This window comes from Oculina patagonica, chromosome 1 (assembly GCF_052425735.1).
Source record: "Oculina patagonica isolate OP01 chromosome 1, crgOcupat, whole genome shotgun sequence".
Taxonomy (NCBI): Eukaryota; Metazoa; Cnidaria; class Anthozoa; order Scleractinia; family Oculinidae; genus Oculina; species Oculina patagonica.
The window spans coordinates 17,499,719-17,518,160 of NC_135758.1; the positions used below are offsets into that span (position 1 = coordinate 17,499,719).

An 18,442-nucleotide genomic window follows, 5' to 3' on the forward strand; every position below is an offset into this window, starting at 1 on the left:
CCAATGGCTTCTCCCCTTGATCCGCCACTGCTTTTAATAGTTGCAGACGCAACAGAACACAGAGCATTTTAACTTGGTCCCGCATTAATGCAACTACATTCCTGGACAAGTTTTTGCAACAGGACCACATAAAGAGCCCTTTTCCTCACTTGTGGAACATGAACAGCTAGTCCAAGTTCATTGCAAAAGAATTGTAGCTGCCACAGTTTTTTCTTCGAAAGAGAGTTTGCCTAGACCATTTCCCACACAAGGGCCTGGTTTAAAAAAACAAATTCTGAAATCGCTAAATTAAATAGTCACTAAATCTTGCTCAGAAAAATGGCTTAAATAAGTAGCCGCTAAAAATAGCAACCTTAAGGTAACGATTACTTCTGCAATTCTGGTAATCTGGTCAGTCACTTTGTGGGACAATAAGAGCAATGACAAAATAAACCTTGACCCCCTACCCCCCCCCCCCCCTCCCACCAACACTCGTATATAACCTTCCCTTTCCCCGCTATCCAAAGGATGGAATTTGATTTTAAGAGTCTGGAGGTACAAAGAGTGAGTCGAGATTGGTTGTGAATGCGGTAAAAAGTCAGAGAACCTTTGTAAAAATTGCAAACGGGAGAAAGGCAGACAGCTTGGGAACAGTGGAGCGAAGTGGAGAGCGTGACGACGGCTGACAACGGCTGGGAGATCGAATGTGTTTGGTATTTGCTCAACTAGCCGAGAATCGTTACTTGTTATGTTTGGACATGTATGGTAAGCTGCTGCTGGTGGTATAGTATCTTTTGCTTTATAGCCAAGAGTGTTTTTTTCTTATTGTTATTGTTAAACAGTAAATCAACAGACATTCAGACAGACATCTAATTCCAGTTCTTGCAGTTCTTGGTAAACATGTACATGTATCAGTTCTGGCGTATAATATCAAGTCGAGGACCCGCACTCTTAAAAGGAAAATATACAAGCAGTTGAACACAGTTACTTCATTTTTCGATGTTCTCCTATAGATACGCTTGTCGATAATATCATCATCTTGTTTATGAACACATACTGTATTTGCAAAATTCATGTTGTTGACACACAGACTGAGGTATTCGAAAAACTTTACAGAATCGATACAGCCGGAACTAAAAATAACTTTTAACAGTGTTAAATAGTTAGTAATTTAATGAAACAGAACCACCAGGATAAAATATGACACGCTTCGAGACTACTTTGTGAAGACATTTTGCTTTGAATTGTTTTATTTCTTTCACAGTGCGAGTTACACAGTGTGAGCGGCAAAGTCGGTAAATATGACACGAAACTTGACCTTTGTATTTTTGCGGTCAGATCAATTATCCCATCCTGTAAAATTAATTTTTATATGAATACAAAACAGTAAATTATACATAAGATAGGTAGATTTTTTCGAGCATAAACTGTAGCCAAAGTGAGCAAAACTAAAACACATTGAATAAATCAGATCGAAATGTGTTTACTAGTGTTGCGTGACCGTGACAATTTTTGTAGTCAATACATGAAATATTCACTATGCGTTTACTTCTCTCAAAGGGTGGTTTTTCAATTGCCCGGGCTGGATTTTTTATATGTTACAGTACCATAATAGTACTTGACGCCGATCTATTTTTTATTCCAAATTTCGATGTACCAGGACACGATTATTGCCACCAAAGTTACCCTTGTTTCAAGTGTTTACCAAAGTGCTCAAAATACCAATTTTCGGGCTTTAAAAAAGATCTGTTTAATTGCATCGTTTTGCAATATTTTTAGGTTTCTGTGTAGTATATTGGATGCCCCGCATACCTGCCAAAGATAAATTTCATAAGTTCAACCTTCTTTTCGTACGAGTGTTTTGAATAACCACAAAAATTCGACAAAATTTTATGGCGGCGGGGACGCGAAAACGGCCTTTTAACCTTTTGCCGATTTTCTCAAATATAAAATCCCTTTGAAAATTTTAAATGTCATTTTCGTAAATAGTTCACCAAAGGGTTTCTTTTGAGTGAATATGAAGAAATGCGAATTAGGAGTTTTGAAATTTTATTCTCGAAAATTCCAGTCGGTAGCACTTAAGCCTTACCCTCCCCACCCCCCATGTATATATTACCCAGCATGACACTGGAGCTTTGATGATTAAATGTACACGAGTGTAATGGCGTCGTTCTCTTTTACTGTTGGTTACATCCGGATCATCCACGGTTAAATCCGCACATCCACTACATTTTGGCAACGAGGACGGTCGTTGGGAAAGATCCTCTGCGATGGCAAGTGTATATTTGAGCGATACACAAGGTTTAAAGCCATTTGACTGTACCGAAACTGCTGGTATTTCTGCACGCTGGGAAAGATGGCTGAGTGCTTTTGAATTGTATGCTGTTGGAAAAGGAGTCAAGAATGTCGATCAGAAGAAGGCTTTATTGCTGCATACTGCTGGTTTTAGTGTTCAAGATATTTATTTCACGTTAAACGAAGAAGGAGGAACAGATAGTTATCAGAAAGTGAAGGCGACTTTGAACAAATATTTCAAACCGCAAGCGAATGTTCCGTATGAAAGGCTTTGTTTTCGTGAGACGAGTCAACTGGCCAACGAAACCATCGAACAGTTTGTGACCAGATTGAGACAGAAAGCCCAAACCTGTGAATTTGGAGATGGTGCTGCTGTGGATGAACAAATTCGTGATCAAGTTATTAGCAAGTGTTTGTCACACGAACTCCGTCGAAAATTACTTCAGAAAGGTCGAGCCTTGACACTGCCACAATTAAGAGAAATTGCCTGGTCCATGGAAGAATCTGAGAAACAGGCACGTTCAATCGAAGGAGCAAGTGGCGAGGTCAGTAGTGAGGTGAATAGTGTGAGTGGAAAGTCTGATTACAAAGGAGATGCGAGCACAAAGAATGTCAAATGTTTTTGTTGTGGAAATGTGGGACATAAAGCAAGTGAACACCGATGTCCAGCGAGAGGGAAACAGTGCAGATGGTGTAAGGGAACTGGACATTTTGAGGCTGTGTGTAAAACTAAGAAGAAACAAAACACTGGTCGTGGAAATGGAGGAGCTAGAGGACCACGTAGACCAGATGCCAGAAGAAAGGATGGTCCGCCTCATCATGTAAGGCAAGTAGAAGCTGAAGATAAGCAGAGTGATGACTGTGAATATGCCTTTGGCATTTCAGACGATTGTATTGTTTCAAGTGATGGCACAATTTCTGTGAAAATAGGAGGTTTGCCAGTAACAATGATTATTGATTCGGGTGCTAGTTGCAATGTCATAGGTTGTAATGTGTGGGAGTACCTGAAAGCAAATAAGGTTGAATGTGTGTCGAGCAAGGTGTCCAAGAAGTTATTTGCATATGGTAGTAATCAGCCATTACAAGTTGCAGGCACATTTACTGCAAAAGTGTCTGTTGGAGAGAGAGTGTTGAGTGGGGTCGAATTTGTTGTTATTGAAAATGAGGGACACGCCCTCCTTGGGCGAGAAACTGCCATTGCCTTAGAAGTTTTGAAGTTGGGTCCTCAAGTTAACTCACTAAAGGTATCTACAGATGGAGCAGAAGGGGTACCAAGCATTTTTGAAAAATTTCCCGGATGTTGTGAAGGTATTGGCAAATTGAAGGATTTTCAGCTAAAAGTCCCAATTGATTCAGAGGTACAACCCATTGCACAACCAATTAGACGAGTTCCATACCACCTTCGCGATAAGCTGAGTGACAAACTGGATGAACTTGTTAAGCTAGACATAATTGAGAAAGTGAGTGGTCCAAGTTCGTGGGTATCACCAGTGGTAGTCGTACCCAAGCCCTCAGGTGACATCCGTTTGTGTGTCGATATGCGTCAAGCCAACATGGCAGTAAAGCGGGAACGTTACCCAATACCCACCATCGATGAAGTTTTACAAGATTTGAATCAGGGCAAGTTTTTCAGCAAATTGGATCTCAACTCTGCCTACCATCAGATAGAGCTGTCACCTGAATCAAGAGATATCACTACATTTTACACACACAAAGGACTGTACCGATACAAGCGACTCATGTTCGGTATAAGTTTTGCGCCTGAGATGTACCAGAAGGTTCTCCAGCAAGTTCTGCAAGATTGTGATGGCGCCCATAACATCCTTGATGATGTGATAGTGCATGCAGCTACTGAGGAGGAGCATGACAGAAGATTTGAGAATGTGGTCCGAGTATTGGGCAGCAAGGGGTTGACATTGAACCGCGACAAGTGTCAATTTAAGATGTCGCATTTGGAATTCATGTGTTGTCAGCACGTGGAATTGGTCCAGCGGATGTTAAACTAAAGACAGTTGTTGACGCCCGGGAACCAACGAGTGCTGCGGAAGTGAGGAGCTTCCTGGGACTGGTCAATTTTACTGCACGTTTTATTCCTGACCTGGCAACGGTATCTGCACCTCTCCGCCAGCTAACAAAGAATGGTGAACCCTTCGTGTGGGGACTGGAGCAACAGAAATCATTTGAAGAGTTAAAGAAGCGATTGTCCAGTGCAGAGACACTTGGATACTTTGATAAGAATGCCCCGACTAAGGTGATTGCTGACGCAAGCCCTGTAGGATTAGGAGCTGTACTAATCCAACAGCAAGGAGAAGAGCAACGAGTTATTAGCTATGCAAGCCGAAGCTTGTCCGATACAGAACGCCGGTATTCTCAAACGGAGAAAGAGGCTTTGGCAATAGTGTGGTCCTGCGAAAGATTTCATGCCTATTTATATGGTGCTGAATTTGAACTAATGACTGACCACAAACCTTTGGAATGTATTTTCTCCCCTAAATCCAAGACCTGTGCTAGGATCGAGCGATGGCTTCTCAGAATGCAACCTTACAGATTTACCGTGAAATACGTCCCAGGTCCTCAGAATATTGCAGATTCTTTGCCACGCCTCCTGCATCCAGTGCCGTCGTCAAGAGACGAAGACCAAACAGAGGAGTATGTGAAGTGGGTAGCTCAAGAATCAACGCCTGTTGCCTTGACAACTCGTGAAATTGAGAGAGCATCAGAACATGACCCAGAGCTGAAAATTGTACGAGAATGTCTCTTGAATGGAAAGTGGCATGCCATAGAATTCAAAGAGTACCTACCTGTGCGAGGCGAATTAAGTGCAATTGGAAAGCTAGTTCTTCGTGGAACTCGAATTGTTATACCAAAGCAACTTCGTAGTCAAGTACTAAAGTTGGCACATGAAGGTCATCCTGGAATTGTATCAATGAAGCAACGTTTGCGAACCAAAGTGTGGTGGCCAGGCATCGACAAAGAAGCGGAGAAAGCTTGTAAGACCTGTCATGGCTGTCAGTTAGCTTCACAACCATCTAAACCTGAGCCGATGTCACGTACAGAGTTGCCTTCTGCACCATGGCAACACCTATCGGCTGACTTGTTGGGTCCACTTCCTTCCGGTGATTATGTCTTTGTCGTGGTGGACTACTACAGTCGATTCTTCGAGATGGAATTTACCAAATCGACTACTTCTGAGAAGATTGTATCAATACTGTCCAAGATTCTCGTCACTCACGGTCTTCCTTTGTCCCTAAGGACTGACAATGGACCGCAGTTTGTCAGTGACTATTTCGAGAAGTACTTGGAGGAGAACGGAATTGAACACAGGAGAACCACACCCTTATGGCCACAGGCCAACGGTGAAATCGAAAGTGAAGACAAACCAGTTGAATACAAACATGCCATGGAACAAAGTGATGTTACTACCCTACGCTCGTCAAGAGTCAAGAGAGTGCCCTCTAGATTTCAAGATTATGTTCTAGGCTGCGTTCAAATGGTCACAGGGTAGAACTTTTAGATCCAGATGTGAACTGGAACTTTGAACTGAACTGGAACTATTAGTTGTTGTGTTACATTTGTACCTATGCCAGTTTTAAAATGTTCCGCAATTGTTAGTTTTGGAAAAGACATTTAGAGACATTTGCATGCATATAATGTTGGTTAGGTTTTTTTCTGTTTTTGTTGACTTCCAACACAACGAGTTATTCGAAGAAGGGAGGAATGTAGTGTTTGTTACTTAAGCCTTACCCTCCCCACCCCCATGTATATATTACCAAGGATTATAATCGTTTTTTCGTATATTGTTATATACAGTCATACAGAATGAATGAAATACTTTATTATAGTGTCAAGGTTTTAGCTTTAAAAAACTAATTGGGGACACTATTTACATTAAAATGTACTAAGATACATAAAGTAGCTTAACCTAAAAGTGTTAAAGAGTTTGTCGCTGATGAAAATTGGAAGTGGAGGCAAATTAAGATATTGCCTCTTGTAAAAAAAAAAGAAAAAACACCAACAACAAGAAACGTCTTTCAGTTTTGTCTTTCACATCAATATGTTGACTCTCAGTCTCTCTCTCATGGTGGATTTCCACTGACGCGTAATTTTTTACGTGCGTAAAAAAATTAGAGACAATGTATGAACGGCTTGCGTACACGTTTACGCAGGCCGCTCATACATTGTCTCTAATTTTTTTCACGCACGTAAAAATTTACGCGTCAGTGGAAATCCACCATTAGTCTCTTACTCTTAGTCCCTTCATTCTGCGGAAAATGGCAACAGTGTTGACCTTCGTGATAGGGGAATGGTTGCGTGACGAGCCTAAAGAAAGTCTGCAAAGTAGTCTACGGTTGTTGCCCAATTAGGATGGCCCAAACTGGCCTGAAATATTATTAACACTCATTTAGTGAAGATTTCTTGTGATAGAAATCTTCATCACAAAGAGATCTTAATCCATGTTTAGTTTAGTTTAGCTTTTTAAATTTTAATTTTATATAGTTTTTTGTTTTAAGTTAGTTTTTAATAATTTTTAATTGTTAATATTTTTATACTTAATTTTTTTAAAGAGGGCCACAAGTTTATTAGTTTTACAACTATTAAGTGTCACCCTCTTTGAGTGAAGTTGATTTTAAGGGGTCTTTTTAAGGCTTAAGTAAACTCAAGCTACGTCTGATTCCTCTGTCTTGGCTGTTGAAAAAGGGCTAATAAATGAATTGTTTTTATTTATTTCAGGTCACGACCTATTACGGTCATAAACCGAAGGTTCATTATGTTGTTGAGCAGCCTGAGCTTCCAGGTTTGTTGAAGCTGGTCGGGAAACGAGCTACGCTGGTGAATATGCGTCGCAAGGCAAATAGGCAGAAGAACGCTGAAGAAGATTTCTGGTGGGCTTGCGGGCATTGTTTCTTCGAACGTCGCAAGAAATCGACCATAAAAGCTCATGTCATTCAAAGGGTTTGTCAAAAGCCGACAGAAGTTAAAACATCAAGAAAAAAAATAACAGGCCGACACTTAAGTCAGAGCGAATTAGAGGAAGATGGGTTTAAAGGTTATTCGTGGAAAAGCTCCCTTTCTGTCTAAGAAAACGACAGATGAGAGGTTATTGCCTAATGTTCATTGTTTTGCCTGGTCCTTCTAACTCAATTTATAATGATATGATGCAAAGTTGTAAAAAGTTGAAGAAGCTCTTTTGGTAAAAGTTATTTTTTGTAAATATGAAAATCGTGTCTAGAGTAAAGACACGTGCCACGTGATGATAGTGGGGACTTTCTGCATTCCTGTGTAAGAATTGTTCGAATTCCTAATGCAACTTTCCTAATGCAAGATTACATTGGAATTCTTCGGAATCTGGAGGGTTAATTAAATGACAGTACCGCATGGGGCAACTGAACAGATTTAAGTACAATACAGACCTGCGTTATCGTTCTTTAAATGTCTTCCTAGCCTTTGTGACAGGATTCTAGCCTGTGTGAAAAGCTGTTTTAGAAACCCTTTCGATTGAATTGAAACTGTAAATACAAGGGTCTTACATACAGGCAGATGAAGTGTAACCCAAGAAGAAACCGCGTAGAACAGAAGGCAAAATGCACCCGGGCAATTAGAAAGAACTAACACGGAGTACAACCGAAAAAGAGAACAGTTGTTCACATTCACCAAACTTTACCCTCCCTTTCGCAATTAGGCGATAGTGTGTCACGAGGTGGCCTAAAGAGGCTTTTGATTTTCTATATAATTAATATGTAATCGATTCAAGTTTGTACTTTGAAAAGATGCAATCGCGAAATGTAAATAGTGGGCAAAAAGACTGAAAATGAGTTTCTAAGAAGTCAACTGCCATGCAATTCAACCCTTTTTTTCTGTTCAGTGGTTGGTCCACATGCCAAATGTGTATCCATGACGAGCTTAGCCCTCAAAAAAATTTCTGTCCAGGAGGTCTTTTAATCTTGTACATAACTTGTCACCGCATGCCAGGAAATGTGAAATGAAACCGGTCCTAGTTATGTGTACGTGATCTGTTTCTTGTGTCACGCAGTTTCTGCTTTCGCGGTTTTGAAACGTGCCGGTGGATCTTCTTTAAGAATATTATTTGCTAAATTGTCGATATCGGCATCGTTTGCGACCTTAAATCGATGATAAATGTTTCATAAGTTTTCCGGGCAACACGGTCAACTTTGAGTCGGCGTTTATGTGTTTTTGTATCAGTTATACGACATTGGATATCCGACGGACAGCCGAAAGCATAAGTGGACTGTGGTAAGTTACAAATGTAAAAGCGAGTCAACGAAAATAATATCGGTAAAAGCGAGATCAACAGTAATTTTGCCGCGGAAACAAGTTGAATGTATGAAGATTGGGGCTTTCAAGGAGTCGATTGTTGCAGGCTTCACGACATGAATTGAGTAGCATTGTTACCAATTTTAAAAGTGTTTTTATCGCATTTTTGTGACATGTTCCTCGCTACGCTGCAAAACTCGTATGGGTGAATGCGAAACAGGAAAGCCATGCAAGATTGTGCAAGGGTTTCGTCTAATAAACGAAAAGAGATTCGGCACTTTCGTCTAATGGTTACAGTTGCCGGGTTAATTTATTCTGGCGGGAAATACGAGAAACTCGGCACTTTTCTTTGAAGACATAGCAGTGCCTGGGAACGGTGAGAATCTATGTCAATCAAGCCGTTGCTAAGAAAGACGTCACCCAGAGTTTTGTTTTCTCAGAAAGATTTAAATATCAATGACTGTATGCGTGTGAAATGCGAATTGTGGCGGTGTTTGCGTTTGATGTTTTACGCCGCCGAGATGTTTTTGCATTTTCAGCAAGATTTATCACCTGATGTTTCACGTCACTGAGAATGTTTTGGTGGCGTACAACAACAAGCGAAAAATTTGTCATGGTTGAATTGTAAATAATTTTAGAATCAGAGGAGTTAACTAGTATAATTCGCAAGCCTTACTTTTGCCAGAGTGGACACCGTTATCACTGTTTGTTGTTTTGATGTCCGGCAAACTTCAAAGAAACAATCAAAATGCAAATAGCTAATGTGTTTTGTGCACGGTTAAGGTCGCGCAGGACCCTTGAAATCATTATGTATGTATTCATTTAAAGAGTATGCACGAACTGCGACGACTGAAGCCGACAACAAACGAAATATTCATGAGAATGTTTTTCTTAAAGTTCTTTGTACGAGTAATTAGACGCTATTGTTCTCAGCTTTGCGTACCGTGCGCTGAAACAAAGCAAATTATCATAATTAGATTCACAGCTGCGAACTATAGCACAAGACGGTTGTAAACATTGACTCGGAAGGTCTTCGGAAGTGGAAAATCCTGCAATTTTGGGTCCAAGTTTTCTCCGCTGATATAGAATTTCAGGAGTTGATTCGCGAGGAACATGAACTTAGTGCACTCTATTGTGTTATGACAAGAGCGAATTTTGAAATTTTGTTCTCAAGTTGAAGATAGCACGTTTCAAAGTTTAGTTTTCACATTTTTACTCTCTTAGAAGCAGATAACGTCTAGCAGTTTTTGAAATCTAAAATTTCGTTCTTGTCATAACACAAAAGAAGTTATGATTCATCACTAGTTTATATAATCTTCTAATTCGGTGCGCTATTGTAGCCGAAACCTTGGACACAAAATCGCAATATCTGCAGTTAAACTTTTAAGAGACTGTAACATTACAGTAAACGGTCATCTCTCAGTAAAAGGACAATCATGATGTAATTCCATCATCCCTTGATATCCTTGATAAATCAGTAGAGAAATCGATGTTCAAAATGTAGCGAATTAAAGCTTTACAAGATAGCACTCCGTCAAGAAATTTGGCTAATGAATTTATTAATGAGCAAGGGTCCTGCGCGACCTTAAGACCAAAGCATGCGAACTAAACAATGAAATTTGTCAAGCTATTCACTACGCCCTTAGCGACCATTCGATAGCTACTGCGCATTCTCGGTTGCCCGGCACCGCTATGTCTCCTTTTTGAGTCAAGTAACAAAGAAAGTTTCTCTCCCCCTTCTCTTAATGTAACGATATGAAAAACCAAAACAAGTCCTACACGGTTGCTCTGTGCATTTTCCAACAAGGGAAATACAAAACAAGCCCTACAATAGGGGATTCTAATCAGAAAAAGCTAGAACAAAATGTAAGCCCATGAGCTTTTGTCCGGCAGGGCTTATTTTCAGAAGAATTTTTGCGTCGGAAGCCAATGATGCACGGTTCAACATTTGTTGAGTAACAAATGTTGCGACAACAAATTTTGTTAGTCGCTAGTCTGGACTCACGTATGAATTATTTGTAGTGGCTATTCCTTCGGGACTCGATTCATACGGCAATCTTCTGGAGGATCCTGGAGCGTCTGGTTCGAAGTTACGCTTTAATTGGGAATATCCTACTTTTCTTTTAATTTCTAAGTATTAATTTATTCTTAAGCTAAGTATTAAATATTGCTAAAGCAGAAAATCGCCGGAATTTCTCGCTAAAAATCTGCCATCCTTCAGATCCTTCGCTCGAATCCACCGACCGTTCAGTAAGTGCAAGCTGCGACAAATGAAGTGCTGCGAAATGAGTAGACCGTTCAGTTATCGTAAACAAACTGAACAAATTTATACTCTGAATCAAATCAACAAATCAAATCACAGGAATTGCTTAAAGAAAGATGATATTTTGAATGGGCAAGAAAAGAACGAAATACCTTGAATTTAATGCTAACTCTTTCTGAAATAACTGCATTTGTATTATTGAAAAAAAAAACTTGTGCTCGTTATACAGTTATAATCTTTATTTTTAATATAAGCTCATGTAATATTTACGGCTCAAGTGTTTGTGCAAATTAGATTTGCCTGCGGCGAAATTTTGATACTGATAGCAAAAAAAAAGTGCGTGCAAATGCAGACAGATTTGTTCTTGTCGATCGCAGTCGATAACATTTATTTGTACACGTACAAGCAATTAAAAGATCTTTCACTAAAATATACGAACATTTATGGTAATATGGGCCAGTACTAATACATTTACGTAATTTTATTATTGCATGCAGAGTAAACAACTCGGACACGCGACTGCATGCTGGTTATTAGCTAATATCTACGAGGAAAAAATTGTAAAGATAACACCTAGAAAATTATAAAAACAAAAACACTAAGCGGAAAAATAAAGTGGTAAAATTAAATTAAAGTTACCTAATACTTCTCTTCCACGCCGCATTTATACTCGCCGTACTCTGACTGTTGTTGTGAGGACTGAATAGACGAATAAACTTTTTGCCTCAAACAAACCTGTGTTGATGAAGCTTGGGGGAAGGGGGGGGGGGGGGGGGGCAGTGATTGGACAATCGAGTAAGGATTTGGGACGATGAGAACGTTAACTAATATCCCTTACTCCTTTGGTCCGCACTTCCCGCTTTATTCTCTTTCAGCATCGCTGCTGCCATAAGATGCGTCTGTTCGAAATATTTTTTAAAGGCATCTTTAAATACCTAAATGGCAGATTTCCCTACCTTTTCACATACCGAAACTTGTGAAATTCCTACCCTTTTAAAAACTGTATCTGAAACCTGAAAAAGGTACCCCTTTCGGGCGGAACCCCCCGTATAGGCCATTATAGGGAGTGCCCCCCGGGCTGAACTTATTCAATCGACTTTATAACTTTTTAATACCATCACTACTACTGCAAAATGTTAACGAAAATTGCAAAAAGTATACCTGAAAACTACAATTATACTTATCAGAATAAATGTTGTAATAAAATTAGAATAATATATAGAAATTAAAAGCAGCCACGTTGACAAGAAAAGCGGACGTTTGTATTCATCTTCTTAAACAACGGGATCTTTGCAAAGGGAATATTGACGTTGCCTTAAATTGCAAACAAAAAGGAGGTAATTGTTTTACCTCCAGCTGCGCCGTCCGCTTGTCTAAACAGAATTTGTTTTTGATACGTTGTTAATTTCTTGTCAGTCTGTGTAGCGAACACTTTACGCCATTATCAACACACATGACAGAATATGCCAGGCGTTTCCCTAGACGTAAAAGAGGTAGCTTATGTTGTACGGCCGACATAAATAATTTTTCATTTTTAAGTTAACTTTTCTTTTCTAGGGTGATGCAAAAGTAGACGTTTGTATTCATCTTCTTAAACAACGGGATCTTTGCAAAGGGAAAGTTGACGTAGCCGCCGTCCGCTTGTCTAAACAGAATTTGTTTTTGATACGTTGTTAATTTCTTGTCAGTCTGTGTAGCGAACACTTCACGCAATTATCAACACACATGACAGAATATGCCAGTCGTTCCCCTAGACGTAAAAGAGGTAGCTTATGTTTATGGCCGACATAAATAATGTTTTCTTTTTTAAAGTTAACTATTCTTTTTCCCAAGGTGATGCAAGAAGGCGCACATCTTGGAAAAATTTAGAAAATAAGAAATAAGAATGAATCGACCGTTTTCACTTTCGCTGTCAAGCCGTCCACCTTTGATTTCCCCGCCCCCTCTGCTCCTTCAGTCGTAGTTATATAGTTAAGCAATAATTTCCTCTCTGGTCAGTAGAACAATTTAAGAAAATAAATCGTTCCAAAATTTCAAGGAAAACACATAATTTATTGTCAAAATGAGCGACCGCCGGATTGACGCCTTGGAGGAAACAGTGAGCGATATTGACAAGTTTATCCAGTCTGAGCTGGGATTTGATCCTCTAAGTGTAACAGAGCCATTAACAGCTGCAGAAATATACAGTTTAAGCTCCATTCTGGAAACACGAGGAACGTCGACTGAATCATTCTTTCGTTATGCGCTAGGTAAGCACACTTTGAAGTGTATCTTATTTTGTCTCCTAATCATATGGACTAGTATATTGGTAGTGCTAAGCGAAGCCTTGCTACAGGTGGTCAATTGAAGCATCCACGCTTTTGCCAAGCAATAAATAAGGAGTAATTTATTGAACATAGTGAGGTGATCCGAAACGCACTACAATCTTGTATAATGCAATGCGGCGTATCTTCCACAAGTCTTTACGCTTTATAAAGGACCCTGAAAAAACTTTAATTCACAATCTTGTTTCTTTATCTTTGGAGTCATATCAGTTCCTAATATCTATTGGTCATCAAAATATCTGAAGAGCTTTAGTAGAATGTAGTGTTCGTTGATTTTTATGTTCTGCAGAAAACGAGGCAACGAGCTTCATGCCCAGTCGTGAGACGTCAAACAAGGCACCAGAAGTTGAAGTCGAAATCCAAATAATTGACCTCAAAGATGTTTACGACAAAAAGACCAAGAAAACTAATAACGGATTAGAATATCGCTTGGAAAACTCAGAAGTAACTGTTGCGGTGCGAGCATCTGATGAAATCACCAGTGTTCGGGCTTATACTCAAAGATGCGCCGAAGCTGCGATCAGGACACACGACACTATTGGTAAGCGATTATTAAGTGATATTTTTATTGTTTCGAAAAGTGTTTCGAAAGGGTTTACGCTATTCTCACTGCATACATAATTAGCCCGTCACGCGGGAATGGCTTAAGTTCGTTAAATTCCGGTGTGTTGTACCTGCGCGCTAGTAGCATGATGCATTGCGACCTCCGCTTCAAATATCACAGTTTCAGTCACCTCGTGGCCAGTTCAACGGAGTTCGGTGAAGTGACTGTAAAAGTTTCGCCCCTCCCACCTCCCCTGGTGGCGGTCGATCACTGCTGTATCCTACATTCTACACGCCAATTGCCCTGGCATTCGCGGGTATCCTCCCATAACTTAGCTTCTCGTGTCAGGGCAATTGTATTCAGTGAGAATGTTTTACTGTACTTCTGTTAACAGCGGATCACGAGAACGGGCACCATTCAACATCTGTATAATACTATTGTCGGGCAATTGTTAAGGATGTTTCCGACGTTCTAACTGTTTCCACAGTAATATGGTGTAGTGCAGCTCAAGGACCCTCTAGAATGAAGTTTTTGAAAAATAGCTTAAAGGGGGACTTCACGTAAATTTGAGTGAAATTTGAAGTAATTTTTAAAAAAAGGAATAAAAGGAAAAAATATTTTAGGAACACCGACACCCGCGCAAGAGCACTCCAGGTTGTTAGGGGGACTGCCTGGTGTACGTATGCTAATTTTAAACTTCAAATTCTAATTCTTAAACTACATCAAATCTTCAATATTTCTTATTTCTCTAAATTTTACAACCCCTTTAAGAAAAACTATCTCCTCCCAAAAATATCCAAAAATCACCCAAATATTTACACAACGCTCCTAAACATAGATTTTTGGGACGAGCATAGGGTTTTTGCATTGCTTTTAAAGCGAACGAGATATTTCCAAAAAACTCATGAAAAGCGACAGAAAAAGAACTTTTATGTTAAGTCCCGCCTTAAGAACGTGAATTTCAAGAAATCCGAGATATAATCGCCATCGTGCTTATAGATATAAAAATATCCATGAGATCAATACGTCTATCGGAATTTTAAATGAAAACAGTCATTTTATGACATAAAAAACCAAGCTTAGGACCAAAACGAGGCTACGCTTCGTGCAGTCAAAGAAAATGCCTCCCACATCCCGCGAGTTGGAGCTCCCTCGTGCGGGTGAACCGGTGAGGGTGGTACTTTGCAGAGATTCTGCGCTCAGTAACTCTACCCCGTTAGAAGGGTAAGGGGGAGCAAAGACGGGGGAGTGTATTGCTCAAATTATTTTTCATTTTTCATTTTTTCCTTCATTGTTATATTAAAATGAATTTGAATGGATTTATCTGGCCAAATTCTCTTACCTAATTTGTGATACGAGAAAAAAACGAGTTAAAAGAATTCGACTTATTAACAGAAAAGGCTGTAAGAAGATGAAAAACATTTTTCTGTAAGTAACGAATCTTATTTGTATACAAAAAATCCGGATAGGCCACCGAGCTAGCTTTCGGGATAAAGCTAACAAAAACTAACAAACCCGTTTTCCGGTTGTCGCAATCCTCGTATATGTTTTTATTTCCGGTCATGCGTTTTGAGCAATGCTGTCGTTTTTGTCTCATCCTCGCCTCGTGAGCAGCTTCAGTGTTAACTATCCCTCGTGGTACACGTAGGTGATACAATCTAAGATTCTTAAGTGGTGTAATTGTAAGCTCCCTTAAATAGCGGAGAGTTCTAAATTTTTTAACCTTCTAGGTCCAGTTGAACTGGATGTAAATATTCTACAAAGTGCCCCAAGATGTCAAGTTGTCACCGTGGATCTTGGGTCGGTGTGCAAGACACGAGAGGGCGATCCAGTGTACTGGCTAGAAAAGGCAGAAGTCATGCAAAGGAATAAATGGGAAATGATAATTGCAATGGAATTCGGTTCAGGCTTGAAGGAAAGTGTTAAGTCAGAAGGATTCAGAGTTACGACTAAAGCAAGGTACAAGACGAAAAGGACCGGAGGTTAGTAGTTTATGTTTTATTGCATCTTCAGTGATATGATAGCCTCAATCTTAACAAATGAAAGAAAGATCCTATCGAGCCCTTTTACTCGCAGTTTTACAAATCCTATCTTTGTCTTAATAAAAGAGCACCAAATGTCGCAGCAAGAAATGAAACTGAGAGACTCCTTCTCAAACTAACTATTTTCTCTAATATACTCAAGTTTTGGCTTCACTTCCTAACCTTTACTTACTAAACCTTCCGAATTCAAGCATTGCCAGACAATGCCTTCAAATTTCAACTCAACTGGCAGACTCTGAGAAAAAATGCTTTATGCCCTCCATCTATGATATACCTAAACAATATGGGACCGATTGTTTTTACTGATCTTCAAACTATGATTGATACAAAAGGAGATAGATTAAAATAAAACATTGTCGATTCAAAATAATCGAAAACTTTAAAACTGATTTAGAGAAGCATCAACATGAATTGATTAGATGTAACAAAAACCTGAAATTTTACTCTACTTTCAAAACAGATGTTACTCCCTCAAACGCACTAAAACTTATTACAAATCTTAAACATCGTCGGGCAGTGGCAGAACTTAGGGTAGGCAACCATAACTTAAGAATAAAAACTGGAAGACATTTTTATCCTAAACTTCCTGAGCATCTGTCAAAACTGCAGCTCAAATGAAGTTGAAAACGAAGAACATTTTTTACTTAAATTTAGTAGATATCATACTGTTAGAAAATCTCTAATATACGATATTGTTAGAAACTATTCTGATTTTAGTTCTTTAGATGCCAATCACAAAATTATTTTTCTTTTTAAGAAATGAATCGACAGTCGCAACAATTGTCACTTAGTTGATTTTATTACCTACCTTTAAATATCTTTAGATGTATTTCGTATTATTATTATTATTATTATTATTATTATTATTATTATTATTATTATTTGTTTTTTAATCTTTCCTATACTTTGGCAATACCATTTGTAACTGGGAATGCAAATGTATAGAGGTTTAAGGGCTGTATTGGCGCTTTTGAGTGGTATACTATGGAATATGCCGCGAGTCACTTGTATTTTTTTCGTATACACACGAGCCTTTAGGCGAGTTGTGTATATATAAAAAAATACAAGTGACAAGTATACTACGAGAAAGTGTTGTATAACTATTTTATACCATGCCATAGAAAAATCGCCTTCTAAATTTCGTCGATAACACAATTGCAGCGCATGATAGGAAGGTTGAGTTGAATACCGTCGAATATTCAACAGCAGCTCAAATGAAGTTGAAAACGAAGAACATTTTTTTACTTAAATTTAGTAGATATCACTACTGATAACACAATTGCAGCGCACGATAGGAAGGTTGAGTTGATTTTCTATTGCATGGTATAAAGTGTGGTATAGGGATGCATAGGGGTGTTAATGGGTATACATTATGTTGTATTACACAACACACTTATTTGAGGCTTCAGTAGATGTTATCTAGTATTTACCTGTTATCTAGTGTTAACCTATAAATTTTTGCGTTGTATTTTTTTTATTTCAATAGAGAAAAACACACACAAATAACCTATAAATATACAAATACAATAATTGAAAAAAGAAAAAAAAACTTACAAGTATAATATTGTTATTAGCACACTAGATCATGAGACCTTATATAGAGTTGTTTTTATCATCAAATATTAAGGTGTCTGCTCAATAATTAATTGATTTTTTTTCGTACCATTTTATGATGTTTTGTGCTTGACTGGAAATTAAGTATCGTTATTCTGAAAAACAACTTAAGTATTAAGGTTACGCTAGAATTAATTAGCAACAGTCCCTTTCTTCTTCAATTAACTTAAAGAGTTGTTGTTTGAGCGAAGTGTACAATAATCTTTCTTTTATTGTACATTCTTGTTACTTATTTTTGATTTTCTAAAAAAAAGGTCATCTTCGTAACTTTTATATTGCCCACGTTGTTTTATTTTGACCAGATGTTGTTTGGATGATAGTGAAATTTAAGAAAGAAAAAACGATTTCGACATTGTAAATAACGCGAACGGTTATATGCTAATGTCTTGAACGCGCAGCCGTTCTTCAACTTAACGAAAACTGTACCTGTCCTTACGTAAGTATACATTTCTGATATTTGACAGTTTGACAGTTATAGTTTGGTCACTACCCTTAAACCCAAAGAGTGTGAACATGATCCTAAGCAGAGTGCAGAGTTGACCGTTGAACAGTAAAAATTGTGAAGTTATCCAGAGTGAGAATCCAGAGAATAAACAAGTTGTCGTCAGTACAGAAGTTGTGATTCATTGCTGTAAAAAGTAGGAATAGTGCTTATCCCCAACAAGTTTCCCTTTTACAAATACCAGTCTGCAACCTCGGACAACCGATATTGAATAAAAAGCGCGAAGGTGGATGGTAGAATTTGCTGACTGGCAATCAAAGGCTCATAAAATAAAACTTTTAACCAGGGAGCAATTTTGTAAACTTTTTATAACAATTTTTCCGAAAAAAAACTGTTGTTAGATGACTGAAATTTCGACGACCTAAGTGGAAGTCATCTCCACTCTCCCTTCCCTCCCCCGATGATGATGATGATGATGATGATAATATTAATAATAATAAATGTCTTTATTCATTTGATAAAAATACATATCAAAAGTTACATGAATAAATAAATAAATAAATTAATTTTCGGAAATTTTCCACCCCTTTTTCGTAACCTTACGGATGACAGCCTAATTCGAGGTAAATGAGTGTACAATGAATGCGCTGAGTCGACTTCTATCAT

The 18,442-nt window shown here is 38.6% G+C and overlaps 1 protein-coding gene across 1 annotated transcript in view; it reads left to right on the top strand.

The window, feature by feature from the left end:
* The window catches only part of LOC144659700 (uncharacterized), a 38,882-nt gene that overhangs the window by 12,548 nt on the left and 7,892 nt on the right, over positions 1 to 18,442 (top strand). Inside the window, exons 2-3 of the mRNA XM_078520196.1 lie at positions 13,424 to 13,675; positions 15,409 to 15,660. Of these exons, the coding sequence (XP_078376322.1) occupies positions 13,424 to 13,675; positions 15,409 to 15,660 (504 nt within the window). The remainder of the gene's footprint in view (positions 1 to 13,423; positions 13,676 to 15,408; positions 15,661 to 18,442) is intronic.